Here is a 17,225-nt window from a genome sequence, read left to right as displayed (position 1 = left end):
TAGCCAAGACATTTAGTTGGAATTACTTCGAAATAAAAAACCTAAGGCGCCTTTTAGGTCTGGGCCTCAGATTGCTGTATCTGTTTGGTGATCGGTCGTTCTTCTAATAGGCAAGTAGACATCAGCCATCTGTGCCAAGTCTTACTTACAACCAATTAAAATTGATACATTATTGCTAACATTGATAATGCAAACTTTAGTTTCTGGACAATAGAATGTATGGCTAGGCTATTTGTTAAGAAACAAAGTACTTTTAAGCCTCAACTACGAAACATCTATTAATTGACGGCTCATTGGTCTAGTGGTAAGTACCCCTGACAGCGAATCCATGGGTCCCGGGTTCGATCCCCGGCTGAGACAAACATCAATGTGATGAGCATTTGGTGTTGTGCTTAGGTCTTGGGTGTTTAAATATTTATTTATATGTCTATCAATCTATAATATGTATGTATATCCATTGCCTAGTACCCATAACTCAAGCTTCACCAGCTTAGTCCCATGACTATGTCAATTGGTGTGAAATGTCCAATAAAAAAAAAAAAACAAATATAATTTCTTATTAACTCTCCGCGCCTGCGTAACTTAATGCTGGCCGTGAAATATGGAAACAAATGCATGCTAGGCGATGTCGTAGTACTGTGTATACTTAGCAACTGAAAATATGGGTCTTACTCAAAAGAACTAGGAGGCCTGGCATCCTTCTTCTTGGATCGTTCATTGAACAGCGTACGCTGCGGTTCGCGGGGCGTAAAGGGTCGTCGCGTGCGTAGTGGTCGAACCGCCCCAAGACTGGAACCGCTGGACGGACTGGTCATTTCTGAAAATTTTGTGTATTTCTCTAAAAACGATTACACACAAGAGAGTTTAGATTTAGAAGTAGTCCTTGAGGTAATCATTTTCATGGAACGGTATACGAGGTAGCAAAGACAATGTCACTGGGTACCTACCATAGATATATTAACAGTTGATATGTTTCTTAGCGACCTGGAGCAACACATAAAAAGGTAACTACTGAAAATTTTATGTCACTGCAACTAAATCTTAGGGACAGGACTCGGGGGACGGCGGCTTCTACTCGCCTGTGAATATTGGAAGTATTATTGGAGAAGTGGCTAAGCCAGTCCTTGCGCCAGTTTCATAAGAAGAGAATTTAGATAACTATACAAATAAATTGAACATATCAAACCACTAGCGTCGGCGAGATTAGCAATACATGTTTTTTAACATCCCGTTTTGAAGGAATGTGTAAATTGATTACATCCTCATAAGGCCTAGGGGAGTCTAAACTTAGATATATTTAAAACAAAAAATGGTATACCTCTGCTTTTTAATAGATTTTACAATTTCACAGGTTCGAATAATTACTAGGCTATAGACTCCTAGGCAACGAAAAGCAAGCAATGTCACCATAGGTACTATGAATAAATGTACATTGTACATTTACACATTGCGATATAGAATAGTCGTTTCTTTTAGTATCTCCAATATTCTAAAAGCCTACGAATTTTATTTGCTAGGCGGAGTATTTCTAGGCTCTGAAATACCTGAACATGATACAGTAAGAAGTGTAAACCAAAAACGATATTAAAATATCTAATAATTCTCCAACAAAGAAATCAATGATTGCGAGGGCTGTATAGTAAGTACCTGGACCAATTAGACCAAATGTCGTACAACCGTGTCGGACAAGAGGTATGTCAGGACCGAGGCAGGTTATTATAGGTCATCGTCCTTTGTGTGGCATATGTATTAAGTAATTGACAATTTAGAAAGCTAAATTATTCACTGATAATACAATACGACCCAGATTTCTTTTAAATTGTTTGATATTGGTTTTACTAAATATTTTTTGTTCTTTCAACTTGAATGATCCAAAAATTTGACCCTTTGAATTTAAAAAAATATATTGGTTCGATTTGGACGGATTTTCGTTTTTAATTCAGGGAAGGTTTTTTTTTGAAGTGAAACTTCTTTAGGCGCGTGAGGGTAGATGTTTTACGAATAACACGCAATAATAATATCTAATATTAGCTTCACGAAGATGTGCAGCGTTTTTGTCGAAGAAAAGGGAGAGAGCGATTGAGACCGATTGAGAGAGAGTGAGAAGGGCGAATTACTTTATAGAAATTATATTTTTAAAATTAAAATTTTGTAAAAAGAATTTATGAAATACATATAAGTATTTTATATTTTATGCAAAATAATTTATCTATTGAAATCTCAAACGATGAATTGTAAATTAAAATTAAATTTATAATTTGGATTAATTTTTGACACTTTTAATATTTTAATGGCAATTAAATTCATTAAATTCCTAACATATCTTCCGTTAGGTACCCCTCCCTCTAAGTTATTACCTCTCGGAAAGTTATTTATTGAAAATATTTCGAATATTTGCGTCACCGTGTAGCGTGACTTGTCCACCTTTAGTTGAAAATTGCATGTGAAAATGTGTTATTTCGTGGGAAGAAAGGTATCACGGTAATTGTGAAAAATTACAAAGGGACATGAAGGGGACTAAAGGTTATTAGCAATAATATAAGGTGAAAAACACCTTACCACAAAAACAAAAAATAGACGCTGTACGTTACTAAACAAAATGCTTAATACATAATGAACAAAAACCTATCACGGAATGAGACACACAACACAATTTCACTTTTTATTTATTACTTACAGAGAGGGACACTTGATTTATACTATGAAAACTTCAAACCTTAAATCCTATATAATACCAAGACGTTGTTACGCCATCGCGTTTTAACACACGCCTAACGCCATCTATTACTTAAACAAATAATTAATTTAGACATTCCGCCCACCAAGGACGAGTCCTTTCAACATTAGAGTTGCACAAAATTTTGATAGAATTACTTTCATAACAAACAAACAAAAATAACATGTTCAGTTAAACATAACATAAAGTTCATCAAGAAAAAACAAGTTAAAGAATTCGAATATTATACTAGGTAAATACGTTAATAATAAATCTAAAATCTACAACAATGAAAAGAAAGAATTATTATAACATTCGTAATTGAATCAAACTTGCCGCCCACCATGATGTAACAAAAAAAAATCTAAAATTTCTGAAGTATACTTATTTTACTTAAAGGTCTCTTTATAAGGCCATTCTTACATTTTATGGTTATCACTCTAGTGATATTATCAGGACCAGTATGTTTTTCTACAATTTTACCTAATAACCATTTACACGATGGCAAGTTTTCTTCCCTAACAATACAAATATCATTTATACAAGGGTCTTCAAGTTTCGAATTCCACTTATATCTTTGACTTAAAGTTAACAAATATTCTTTAGACCATTTTTTCCAAAATTTTACAACAATTTTCTGCATGACATTCCATCTTTCTTTAGGATTTTCATTAAAATTAATAACTGATGTGTCATCAACAATATTTACAAGAGGTTCACCAATCAAAAAATGACCTGGGGTTAATGGGAGAGGGTCATCTGCTACGTCACTAAGCAATGAAATCGGTCTGGAATTAAAGCAAGCCTCAACCTGTGATAGAACAGTAACCAGTTCTTCATATGTCATTAAATTATCACCTATTGCCTTGTTCAAATGTGTTTTAACAGATCGCACTCCGGCTTCCCAAATGCCTCCAAAATTTGGTGCTTGAGGTGGAATTAAATGCCACCTTGTTAATTCAGATGTGACTAATTCAATATGTATAGCTCGTGTTACCATACATACGAAGAGACAAATATAACTCTTGTAGGTCTTAGCTCCTCGTCCTGGAGAAAATTTTATATGATATGGACCTGCATAATCAACGCCAGTTGCTAAAAATGGTTTACTCGGCTTAAGTCGTGCATCAGGAAGTTGGCCCATAAGCTGTACTCTCGCTGCTTTAGAATACCTTAAACAGGTAATACATTTCCGATAATACTTCTTAACCTGATCTCGAACTCGTACAATCCAATACTTTGAACGAAGAAAGTTTAGCATGATTTGAGGACCGCCATGCAAAGTCTTTTCGTGTGCATCCGAAATTAATAAATTAGTAAGGTGAGACTTAGCAGGTATAATCATGGGATGTCTTGCACCATAGCTTTCGTTGGCCATGCTTATTCGACCGCCTACCCTTAAAATCCCATTATTGTCTAAAATGGGACAAAGAGTGCGTAACAAGCTCTTTTTATGTACTTCTTTTCCATTTGCTATAACTGTTATTTCTTCGCCAAATGCAAATTGTTGCACTTGTTTTATGCAAACTTCTAGTGTTTTATTGATTTCTGTGACTGTTATAAATTTAGGTAAGGTTTTTCGATCTTCTTTTCTCATTACAAATCTTCGACAATATGACATTACTCTCAACATTTTTACTAAATTAGAAAATTTAATCCATTCAAAATTTTCATTCCTTTCTATGATATTCATTGAAACTATTTTTTCTTCTTCATTTGTATCACCAATTTCTAAATCTTCAATTTGAATATTTGTGTTTCTTAACCGTTGTGGACCTTCCCACCATAGAGTGTGAGACAGTAACTCAATCGGACTCAGACCTCTTGACGCGCAATCAGCTGGGTTTGTTTCAGATGAAACATGACCCCACTGAGAGTATTCCATAATAGAAAGTATTTCTGAGACACGATTACTAACAAAAGTCATCCATTTACTTGGTCCACCTTTAAGCCATGCCAAAACTATTGTTGAATCCGTCCATCCATACAGATCATCTTTAGGTATTTTTATAATTTGAGATATTTCGTTAATTAATTTTGATGCTAGTACAGCACCGCACAGTTCTAGTCGAGGAATAGAAACTTTCTTCTCAATTGGAGCTACCTTTGTTTTCGCGGATACTAATCGAACTTCTATTTTATCATCTGAACTGATTACACGAATGTATATTGCGGCTGAGTAAACTGAACAAGATGCATCTGAAAATGCATATAATTCAACTCGACTTCTGCGCGTGTAACCTAACCATCTGGGAACTCTCACCTCCTTACTATTGCTTGTCCATTTTTGCAATAATTGAAAGCCACCAGATGTCATTAAAGCATTAATTTCACTGTATACTTCTTTAGCTTCATCAATAGTCTCAGTTCCTGACATCAAATCATCAACGTAAAAATCAGTATTTGTAATAGACGCTGCCACTGGAAACTTCCTCTTCTCTTCATCTGCCAATCGTTGTAAAGACTTAACAGCTAGGTACGGAGCACAAGCTGTTCCAAAAGTTAGCGTAAGTAACTTATAATGTTCCACAGGCATGTCTGGATGTGGCCTCCATAAAATGCGCTGAAAATTAGTTTGGGCAGAATTAATTAATACTTGTCTATACACCTTAACTAAATCAGCAGCAATACTAATTCGATGAGTTCGCCACCTCATTAAAATATGTCTTATAATAAAGCAATGTATATTATTCAAGAATAGTATGGTATAAATTTATAGCTTTTATCATAACCAAAGCCAAATCACTACATAGTATAAAACAAAGTCGCTTCCTCTGTCCCTATGTCCCTTTGTATGCTTAAATCTTTGAAACTACGCAACGGATTTTGATGCAGTTTTTTTTAATAGATAGAATGATTCAAGAGGAAGGTTTATATGTATAATAACATCCATTAAATAGTGGAAAAGTACTGTTATTTTTGAGGTTTCTAATGTGATGTCGTAAATAATTACATTTTTTCCGCTTACATTGCAAACGCAGGCTGAACCCTACGAGTTTTATCAAAATAATGTACTAAGTATTGTACACATTGAAAAGGTCTACAGAAAAGTCCGTGATGGTATATGTCTATCTCTTATGGATAACCCACAATAACTTTTTTTTGTCAATTACTTTTTACGACAAATAATGGCTAATTTTCGAAGCGATTTTAACCAATACAGCATAAATCCATATCCAATTAAATACCTTAAATAAATTGTTGATTTAATATAGATTTATATGGCCCTTTACAACATATGATTTAAATGAATATTTTCGATGATATTACAAATTTAATAATTGCGGGACGCAGCGCGTCGGAGGCCGCGGTTCTCCCTATACTCTATAGCACTTTGAATTTAGTATCAGCATTGCATCCGTGCGAAGCCGGGGCGGGTCGCTAGTATACTATAAGCTGCACATGAAGTCTCGAAAACTATAGGTGGCATGGAGCGAACACATTTCTACATCCTTTATTGATTCGTATTCATAGGAAAGTCGTTTTATAAATAAATAATCCATCATTTCCCTTCTATCGAGGCATATCTTCAGTACGAGCAAGTTTCCGCATGTAGAAAGGAAAGTCAATCGGTCCGTACCCAGGGTTTGAATACACAGCGTAACACCATTCAACTGAAGTGAAGTTAAAACTGAATAAAAAGTCCCTAGAATACTGTACCTCCTCTAATCGCGGCGCGTGCTTCGCTGATAATCTCCGCAGACGTGCGACGAGGTGCTGCGTAAAACGGTGCCGCCATACCTCGCCTACGATCGCTCATTGTTCTAAAGCAAACAATGTTAAAGTAAATATTTATGGTTGAAGCTATATTGAAGTTGAATAAATGGCTATAAATTTTTCATATGAATAATTCGCCTTTTAAGACGAAAAAGAGTTTCCAAAATCGTAGCAAAATCTTAAACTAAAATTGCATTTCCAATCATATTAATAGACACTAGAATTAATAAAGTTTTCTTTTATAACAAGTAAGATCAAAAGGTACTGTGGGAATTTGATAAGATCGAAAACAGAAACGCCATAATGCCATTCCACTGTTAGCTAAGTTATTATTAATACGAATAAAGAACGGTTTATAAGTTTCAACGAACAAATATAACGTCTAAAAGCGTCTGATATCAAAGTTATTTACCTATATTAAAGATCAACCTATAATTCACCTGAATCTAATCTAACTCCATCCATTAGATAAACAAGCTTGATTGAAAAGTTACGAAAACTAGGAAAATATGAGTTATAACGGGCGGTTCGTTTAACGTTCAGCGCGATACTGATTAGGGGTTTCAGCTTTCAGTCTATATTAGAAAATGATAATGGCGCCTTTATACAGTAAAGTAATTACGCATAATACGACCTTTCTTTTAATATATACACTGTAATATATGTAATACCTTTCAAATGTATTTATTTCCAGATAATTTTCACATTTATAAAAATTGCCAACAATTAAAATAAAGCGAAATAAAATAATGATCTATATATGAGAAACTCATAAAAATAGCCAGTCTTGTTAAGTCAGGCAGGCATATAAAGTTTTTCTGTCTAATATGCATTTTTGTTTGGTGCCTGATTTAACAAAAACTATGCTTAGCAGCCAATCTATATCATATTAACTTATGTTAATATGATATAGATTTGCTATATATATGTCATTCCAAAAAGCTAGTATATAATTAATTTGAGGGTATTGCTCTCAAGACAGATACAACATTATTTTTCGGCTTCCTTTTTGCTTATTCATTGAAGATGCGCCTTAACAAAAATTTGGTTATTACAAGACACGAGAATTCAATGAAACAATTATACATTTTTTCAAATACTTTTCATAGTACAGGCCAAGAACTCATCAAGTTGCTTTAACAATGACAAAGCAGTAATGTCTATGAAAATAAGTTTTAATTTAATTGGCGCTTTGCACGAATATAAGCCCGACGTGGAGTAGGTGTTAAGATAAGGATTGAATCGATTTTATAACGGGCGTACTAACTAGCTGGTTGTCTTGGATACTATTTTCAAACATCGTATGGCAAAACGAAATAGCGATGCGGCATACATAAGGAATATGATATCACCCTTTCGAACAGATGACCTTTGCGTACCCACAACTAATTAAATTTAGTTAAAATATTTGAATCTGTACTTTTAATAATTAGATAATTTATATTCATACAATATCAATTACATCGGGTAAATTTTACGTAAATAATAAGTTCGCGATCAGAGAATACTAATAGAATGGACTAAATTTTTGTCTGTTTGTTACCTATGAAACAATAGCTTTAATCTTCATAAGTACTAAACGGATTTTTGATGGTTTTGAAAATCTTGAATGACAACGATTTCCCTTTAACCGATAACCAACAATACTACCTTTTATTAGTGGACTTAAAGAAGTTATAAAATTACATACAAACAAAACAACATTCGAAGAAATCAAATAAAAACAAAATACATCTAAGCCCTAGCACACGCAACTTCAGAAGTAGCAGCATGGTAGCAACCGCCAGACACAGATATCTGTAATGCAAAGGCATAAGGGCTTCTAGATGACGGAGAAGTCGAGTTAAAGAACTTTGGGGATCTAGTGTTACGTTCTAAGTTTACAGGCCAAGAAGGATAAATTTTTATATCGGCTTCTGAGCGGTTAATTCGTCGGTCGCTACTGTACTGCTCAATTACTTTGGTATACGTGTTAGCATCATCATCTATAATCTAGCAACAGTTTTTCAGATATTTTCCTCAGAATCATTTTAAACCAATTTAAATTTGAACTACATTTAGGCTATCGCAAAAAAGTGTTTTGAAGAATTGTTCAATAATTTGTTTAATCAAATATTACCAACCTATGTCTTTACTTGAAGGTACTATCGTCAAAAGTAAAACATTAATTATAATATCACAGGTATGTTATTATATATTTTGATTTTAAAATTATTGTTAATTTGAAATTTACCAACAACACGAAAATAGTCTGTAAGTTGGTTAATGATCGCAGACTAGTGAAAACTAAAATTATCATAGATCTCTGTTTGCTCTATACTATTCTCTATATTTATGAACTCAGTCTGTGTCTCCATTATGTACAAGTATAAAAAAAAAAATAGGAATGTCATTTTTCTAGTCTGTGACAGATATACAAACTTATTTACAAATTACTTTACAAAAACATAACCTTAATTTAGCTTAAGGTTCTGTTGACAGTTAAATACGTAAATTATAAATAACGGTTCATGTTTTCAATTACATATTATGAATGTTATATAAAAACTAAATAAATCATGGACGAATTAATATTGTATCATCATAGAAATAATACTCTAAGTACTTTATGTAGACTATGTCTCGATCAAACTGGGACAACCGATATTTTTCAGGATTGTACTTTACCAGACAAGATTTCTGCTATAACAGGTATAAAAGTAAGTCCTACATCATAGATAAATTCTTCTGTATCATGCAATTATTGTCCTAGCGAAAGCCAAATTTTTTCCTTCCTCACTCCTTTCCTACTAATATTAGGTACTTTTTTTACTAATATTACTCCTGTCTTTCTGAATATAGCTCTATTTATTCTTGTTATCTGAAACTGCAACCACAATAATTTGGTTCAGACTGATTATAATTGTAATTGGATAACTAATTCTGATTCTTCTGATTACAGGTTGATACTTTAACTCCATTTCCAAAAAAGCTTTGTGATAATTGTTATGGAATAATTCAATTAACAAGCGAATTTCGGGAGTCAGTTATTATTAATGACAAACAGCTGCAGGATTTTGCTAAACTTTATTTCTCTTCGGAAATTGTAAGTTGAAGTCTTGTGTGTTTGAAATGGTTTCAGATCTATTTTTTTTGTCATATTACCACACTGCGGAAAATAATGTAAATATGAAGGTACAGTAAAGTTAATTACTTGTAACACATTATGTGTAGATATTCTTTGTTATTAACATTATATTTGTTACAAATTATATGGGATAAATTGATACATGTTTCACAATTAAGTATTCAATAATTTTGTTAAGTATTATTATTTTTATTATTATAGTTGCCTTCCTCTAATGAAGCTGTACCACAAGAGACAAGAGCCACAGAACCTGCGATTTGCAATACACAGCTCCAAGAAAGCCATGTTCAATCAATAATTAGAGTTAGAAATGATTTGTTTTCAAATAAAGTAATCAATGTAAGTGTTTCTTAACAGATTTTTATATAGTAATATTATTTAGTATGTGTTATGTATAGAAATGTAGAACAGCAGAAACTTAGTAATCAGAATATTATATCTTAGATGTCGTTTTAAATATACCTAAATTAATAAAATAACAATAATAATAGGAGAAAGATTATCTTCAAAAGTTTAAAGAATTGTATAGGTTAACAATGTTAAATTGTTTTTTATGTACAAAAGTTACTTGTTATTGCAGATTTTAGTAGACTTTCTGTTTTTTATCTGCTTTATTGTATAAGTCTCTTGAGAGACTATTTGATCTTGCCATGCCATCTGAACATAACAAAAGCATTTAACATAGATTGGCACCAAATAAAATGAATATTGTTATAAGTAACTGATTCACAAAAATTATATATCTTTTTAATTGTGTCGTTTTTTAGACAGATTCTCGTCAAACAACTAATGGCATGGGTGATTTAAGTTCTTTAGAAAAACAAAAGGAACAATTACCTCCAGAACGTCAAAACTGTGATCCCTTAAATGTAAGTATTTGTGTGTATTCAACAAAATTTTCAGTTTGTGTGTGTGCTGTGTGACAGAAACAAAGTGTTTTGGATTAATTGGGAAAGTAAATTGTTTTTTTTTTCTTTAAAAGTTTCTGGTAAAAGTATCTTGGATGTTACTTAAATGGGCAAGATTAAGCATTATTGTTTCCACAAGTAAGCTTTTTTACGGTACTTTTTACCTATACTATATAGAATCAGCTGACCATTGAAATATTCCGAAACTATTTGATTTCGGGTTCTTCAAGTAAAGAGAGAACCAAATCTTAAAAGGCCAAATGTAAATGTTGATAGGTTTTTAAGACTACCAAAAAAGTCACCTTAATTTTAAGCAATTTAAAGAACTGACTATATCAGTGTATTAAATAAAGGAATATATAATAACAGGTATCATTAATAAAACCTTTTAACCTGAATTTCATTAACAGTCTTGTGGTTTATCTAAATAAAAATATAATTAGTTTTATAAATGTTTGATATTTGTAGACAAATGAATCAATATCAGCACCAATGGAGACAATCATAATAGACGATGAGGATGTAGTTGAACAAAGCAGTGATAGTTCAGATATAGACGGAATAACAAATAAATTGTATATCGATGAAACAGCAAATGTAAGTATCTTTAACCAAAAACAGACATACAAAATATTATCTTTGGTTTACAATAGTTTAACTACACATTTAAATACAACTGATATGCATTACCAAAGTTATTCCGCCCTAAGGATAATTATATAAAACTTGTTTACCTTAGCCACTGGCCTTCAGGTCAGTCAATTCAAAAAAAAAATCATTTATTCACTTACTCTTACTCAATGGTTAAACTATTCGAGGATCCTCACTTTAATTTGGAGGAAGAGCAGCGCCTTCCTTTCTCCACAGGTTATATTATGTGTTTCTTGACCATTATTTTGTTGTGGTGCTATTTTAAAACTATATCTCCAAAGATTGTGTTATTAATGAGGATTAATATCATATTTTGATAATAATGAATTACTCAAGAACAAATTTAATAAAAGTGCTAATGCTGTATTCTCATTGACTTTTTTAGTCGAGTTGTCTTGAGATTCCCCAACAATTATATATAACTATTCCTTTCAGTTATGTGATCAAGACACTGTGAATGAGAGTGAAAGAGAACTAAGAGAAAATGATACATTAGCAATGAATTCAGCTCTTCAAACGGATGGCACTTCTAGAGTAAGTTCATAATTTTTATATATTATGCTTATTACGTTGTTGTAGTTTGTCGCGTTTCACTTTAATTTTAAAATATAACTACAAATTATTTAAAACCATTTCCTGTGGATTTTATGCAGGAAAACTTTAATTACCATCCTCTGGTATACATATATATTATATACAGTGTAAACTCTTTATAACGAACGAAACTTTATAATTTATTCGTTATAGAGAGGGAGAAAAATTAATGTATGGTTATTGGGTTAAACCAAATAAATTTACTGAAACGTTATAGTGTTTTTCGGTATAACGAATGATGTTATAAAGAGTGAACACTATCCTATAATGTATATATATATATATATATATAACGGGTTATTTTTAAAAGCGTAAAAAATTGTCTCAAATATTTAGAACCACGATGTTAAACATAGATGCATTTAATAGAAATCTACGCTTAATAAAATAAAATTGAAAACAAGAATCCTTTGTTTTAGGAGATTATAAAGATTTGCTTAATATTTGTAGATTTCAATGGAATCAGTTGATACAATTATATTAGAGAATGACGATTCACCCCAACAAAGAAATGTCTGCCAAGTTCTACCGATGGAAAGAGTTGGAAATGATTTGTGTATAGATGTAAGTGTTATGTTACGAGGAGGAATTGATATATTTGTTTGTCGGTTACGAATCAACATAAAAACTACTAGACAATTATTTATTCATAAAAAATTGAAATATTTGTTCGATAGTGCTTCCTTATAAATAAAAAGGTAATGACATTGATGATAATTCGTAATGGGACAAAGCTACATAAGGCTCGGTGGGGTTTTGGTAGCGCAATAGCTAGTCCCACATAAACGTGGGTGCGAGGGCACCAGTCGCGTCGTGGGATGTTGCATTTACCCACGATAAAAAAAATTGAATATCTAAACGGTGCAAATCAATCGAGAATTATGCTTTCCTTTGACGTGCAAATGTTATGCAAAAGATAACAATATCTTGGTGCAGCCTTGCGATTCTGTAACTCACTTTTTGAGCTCGCACAGCGGTTTCCACAGCGGCAGTCCTGCTCAAATCAGTCGTGAAGCAGTCATTTTACGATTTGGCATTCTGATAAACAATAAACTACAAGCTCCCTCCTTATGACCGCCGCTGTGCGAGTTCGAAAAGTGACTTACATGCTGGCAAGGCTGGAGTCAAGCCAAGGGTGGATCTGGCGTTCGCGTCACGGGGTCACAGTCAAAAATTTAAGGTTTTAACAATAAGATGATATCTAGACTATGTGTATTTTGCTTCAAATATATAATGCCGAAGCGCTGTAGTCAAGTCACCCAAAACACTGGAGCTTCCTAGTTTGGGGACTGGCGTCAGAACAATTTTGTCACAACCTTTTGAAGTTATACTTCTTTAGGCGCGTTATGAAAAATTGATGAGAGTGAAATTTTACGACGCGCGCGCACCGTGACACAAAATTAACAGCATTAAGTTGCCCACGGAAGATGCTACTGCATTGGACATAATTTAAAAATAACATTCGAATAATAATAGAATTTAAGTTACACTTAATGTAAGAGAATAATAATAAATATTTATTTATTTATCAAACTGAACTTTATTGACTATAATGACTCCTTTTCCAGTCTTTGATTATTTTAGTGTAATTAATTATTTGCATGCAATCAAAAACTATTTTTAATAATGCCAAAGAAGTATAACTTCTTACGCGCGTACATAAGTACACGCACCCTTTTTTTTGGTTTATAATCCAGTTTATTATTATCATATAAATTTTCTGAAAAGTCCAAACCTTCCTGGATTAGCCGTTGGCTTAATCGCACGAGTTCGATTATCAACCGCTTTAGGATAACAGAAAACCATTAGTATTATTTATTTATTTACAATAAACACAATCCTGTCCTAACAGGTGACCCTAACAAGAATTTAACCAAAACAAAAACAAACAAAGAAATTCATTAGAAAAAACAAGCTAAAGAATTCTTCTTTATAGAGATATAAAGATTCACTATAAAACGAATACGAAATATCTATAACAATAAGAAATTTCAGGATTCTCGTGCAAATATTGAAAATGACCCGAAACTAATACAAGATTTAAATAAAAATGGACAAATTCGAAACTTTTCAAATGATGATAATTGGGAAGTAATTATTACATATGTAAGTATGCAATGAGTTAAAATAATTTCTCTCATAATATGCTTATAATAATATAAGAGACCTATTAATATGAGTATTATTTTAATAAAACTTTCCTGCCCCGGTCAAATTGTATGAACGCTACTACTCAAAAACTATTAAATAGATTTATGTACGGGTTTCACCAATAATTAATTATGATTTTATGACATTTGATGATAAAGAGATTTTTAAATAATTTTAAAAATATCCTTTATCAGCCTATCTTTAGTTACATTAAGTTTATCCAAAGGAAGGCCCGCACCAAATTCTTCAAATCCGTCAAAAAGCTTCTTAGGGAGCGTTCAAGTATTACGTCACGCAATTTTTGGAGATTATTGATCCCCCCTCATGTAACGCGCCGTAACGTTTTTCTGTACCCAAGTATAGTAAAACGTTTCTTAACCACCTAGTGACTCTTTATACTTAAAAGTTACCATTATGTGGTGTAAAGTACTGGAAAGTCGAAAATAATATTAACAATAACGCGTAATTTAATCCGCGCCCCGCATCGTAACGTTTTATAAAAGGACACCCCCACAATTCTTTACGTAATACTTGAACGCTCCTTACTTGGAATGTGCACAGTTGGCAGAAAGGGACAGGACGCCCACCAGAAATATGGGAAGATAAATAATTCCCTAGTGGAAGAATAGTGGTTATTATTTATAAAAAAAATCTTGCTAAATTTCAAGTCAAAGCTGTGAGCAAAACTCGAATAATATATATAACAAGAGACAAATTCACTAAATATTTACAAAACGAGAGATGCTTTCTTTTTATCTTTCTTTACATGCAAATTAAAAAAACAACTATTTTGCGTTCGTTTAGAAATGGTCACGTGATTTTATTGCAAATTATTTGTCTAAAAGATCTTCGTTTTCAGGAATCTCTTGCAGAGGATATCGAAAATACGTCAAATACATCCAAAAATTATGATTGTATTAAAAAATCTAATAAGCATAAAAAGTCACCATCCAGACATAATGTAGAAATTAAAAAGGTATGTATTCAAATAACTAAAACAGTTTCACTACTAAGAACAGGAATAGCTAATTTAAAAAAAATCTTATTCCATAAACCTGGCAAAGGTATTTTTTTACTTTTTTTTTCAAAAAAATAATATAATCACAATATGTTACATTAGAAAACCGCTGTGGTTTGTATAAAGGTAACCATAGCAGAAGGTTCCCAAATCCTACACATTATAAAGCATTTTTTATAATGAATAAATACACTTTAATTTAATTACAATATATATTTTTGTAACAAAAGTTAAAAACAATGTGACCGATTTACAAAAAAAAAATCCCCAGCAGTGCGTTAGACTATCTCTGAATTAAATATTTTGTAATTGTAACTAGGGAGAGGCCGCTAGAATATTTAATATATACTAAAGAAATGTTTTTTTAGGAAATTGCCATAGACCAGGAGGATATAAAGTCTTCAAAGAGGATAAAATTTGAGGACGGTTTTGAATATAATTGTGACGTAAGTTTTTTTAAACTTGTAACACTTTATGCAATTACTAATTAATTAAGTCAGTATCCTATTTTACTACTAAAAATAAATTAATTAAAATGTCATTAAAACGTGTCTAAATGTCCATGCACCAATCATAGCGCTATCACTAAATTTTTAAATATTCAATTAATATAATATTTCGGCAATACCTAGTTGGCGTTATTTCTCTCGCTGAAAACGATTGACAAAACGTGTTCTAAATGTCTAGTCTGTCGATTCACTAAATAATAGGTATTCTTTATTTGTTTTGTAAACTCTGATTTTTCATTCCGTAGAATTCTGACATTTCATGAGTGTTGCTACTAAATAAGTTCTCCACCGAAAAAGGGACAAATTTGACCTATTTGATGGCAATAAAAATTAAAAATGCTACCTATTTTTTATGTTTTACCTTACCATAAAGGTAAATCTAAATATTTATTTACTCGTATGACCAAATACAAAAATAACAAATATTTCAATATCACGAACAATATATCAAATTAATTTTAATTACTTTATTTTATTCTTTAGCTGGTATCACTGTCTTCTAATTCCAGGTTTAGTAAACCTTTTTAAAAACATAAAATGTCATCTTTGCTTGTGCATATCTACCGTTTGTGATATATACGATTAGATTTAGAATAATTTACGATGAAATTAGTTATTGCATAGAAATTAAATGTATAGGACTGGTTTTGTTCGACCTTTTAAAACGTGGACTAGAGATACTGTAAAATAAATCGTAACCACGGTAACAACGTTTTATAATACGCTCCAAAAAGTTTATATTAAATACTAACCTAACTTAACATTTGCAGCAGTGTTCAAAATTTTTTATGTCGAAGAAAAAACTGTACTGCCATAAGAGGGTTCATAATAAAAAGTATGAATGCTTAATAGCAGGTTGTAAAAAAACCTTCGCAACGAAAGGAGATCTTCAAAAACATACACGCACTCACACTGGCGAGAGACCGTACGAATGTGATATATGTGAAAAGAAATTCAGACAGAAAATATTATTGAGATATCATAAAGGCTCAATTCATGGTATTAAAATAAAGACCGACGAAGAAATTGCTCATAAAATTTGATGAATAGGAGTTGTGCTGGGAATAACGGATATGTTTTAAATGTGTTGAGAATCACAAAGAAGTGACGGTCGACGGAACCACACGTAATTTAAGAAGAAACTCTTAAGGCTGAATGTATTTTAAATAATTGTTCGTTTTATCTAGTACGTGGTACTTTGGTTTGTTTGATATTATCAAAAAATTACTTGATCTTTTTTTTACTGAAATTAATATGAATAATGTAGATATTGTTTACCGTAATTTAATATTTAAGTTTTAACCCTTATGTAAATTTTGAGTAGTCGTTAATAAAAAACATGTTTTAGGTTACTAATTTGACAGTACCTGTTCTTTCTTGTTGCGCCTTATAAAGGATGAATTTCATTAGACTTTAAAGTGAAAACTGCCGTCCATACCCTACCATACTAGCCTCACGAATGTAGCACCGATTTATTAAGTGATTAATACTAATATGCAGCCGTCGTGTATAGGAGACCCCATTTTCCTCGCCCTCCTGTTATAATAAAAAAATACAAATAAAATGAAGTTATCATTTTTGGTTGTAAATAGTCTATAGTATTGAATATATATTATCATATAGTCTATTTTAGAGCTCAGTGAAACAAGGCAAGTTCATTAATAAATTATTTAAATTAGGAACATTCATTATTCCATTAAAAATGTCAGTTTTTCAGACATTGACATTTGACACATTCAGGCAATAATATGCTTTTCTCATACTATAAGTTACAAAACGTCTGAATTAATTCTGCAGCAGAAAGGAAAAATTCATCTGAATATTGCATTATTTT

At 31.9% G+C, this 17,225-nt stretch overlaps 2 protein-coding genes across 7 annotated transcripts in view; one reads left to right on the top strand and one right to left on the bottom strand.

Annotated features, from left to right (window-relative positions):
- Nucleotides 1-8,698, bottom strand: part of LOC125053572 (armadillo repeat-containing protein 2) — a 34,032-nt gene extending 25,334 nt beyond the window's left edge. Inside the window, exons 1-3 of one of the 3 annotated variants that reach the window (XM_047654974.1) lie at nt 8,557-8,698; nt 6,377-6,480; nt 673-817 (exon numbers count right to left, since the gene is read on the bottom strand). In XM_047654974.1, the coding sequence (XP_047510930.1) occupies nt 673-817; nt 6,377-6,476 (245 nt within the window). In that variant the 5' untranslated portion in view covers nt 6,477-6,480; nt 8,557-8,698. Of the gene's footprint in view, nt 1-672; nt 818-6,376; nt 6,481-6,845; nt 7,013-8,556 lie in introns of those variants that run through there. The other 2 variants (XM_047654973.1, XM_047654972.1) reach the window with 2 other exon arrangements.
- Nucleotides 8,699-8,857: 159 nt separating this feature from the next.
- LOC125053573 (zinc finger imprinted 3-like) lies at nt 8,858-17,184 on the top strand. Of its 4 annotated transcripts, none has more exons than XM_047654978.1 (11): nt 8,859-9,132; nt 9,375-9,518; nt 9,762-9,899; nt 10,332-10,429; nt 10,937-11,065; nt 11,555-11,653; nt 12,164-12,277; nt 13,709-13,819; nt 14,724-14,840; nt 15,251-15,328; nt 16,162-17,184. In XM_047654978.1, the coding sequence occupies exons 4-11, from the start codon at nt 10,355-10,357 to the stop codon at nt 16,432-16,434; spliced, it is 996 nt and encodes a 331-aa protein (XP_047510934.1). In that variant the 5' UTR covers nt 8,859-9,132; nt 9,375-9,518; nt 9,762-9,899; nt 10,332-10,354; the 3' UTR covers nt 16,435-17,184. The 4 variants fall into 4 exon arrangements, with proteins under 4 accessions (XP_047510932.1, XP_047510934.1, XP_047510933.1 ...); XM_047654977.1 differs by having other exon boundaries at nt 8,860-9,124; nt 10,328-10,429; nt 16,162-17,183; XM_047654975.1 differs by having other exon boundaries at nt 8,860-9,132; nt 10,328-10,429; nt 16,162-17,180.
- Nucleotides 17,185-17,225: the final 41 nt, after the last annotated feature.

This window comes from Pieris napi, chromosome 11, assembly GCF_905475465.1.
Source record: "Pieris napi chromosome 11, ilPieNapi1.2, whole genome shotgun sequence".
In the NCBI taxonomy this organism is placed as follows: domain Eukaryota; kingdom Metazoa; phylum Arthropoda; class Insecta; order Lepidoptera; family Pieridae; genus Pieris; species Pieris napi.
This window is presented reverse-complemented; position numbering and strand designations above follow the sequence as displayed.

Coding starts and splice junctions, on each gene's coding strand:
- LOC125053573 (XM_047654975.1), top strand. CDS start 8,992: ATGGACGAATTAATATTGTATCATCATAGAAATAATACTCTAAGTACT. Junction 13,820..14,723: donor GGGAAGTAATTATTACATAT/GTAAGTATGCAA, acceptor CTTCGTTTTCAG/GAATCTCTTGCAGAGGATAT. Junction 15,329..16,161: donor GTTTTGAATATAATTGTGAC/GTAAGTTTTTTT, acceptor TAACATTTGCAG/CAGTGTTCAAAATTTTTTAT.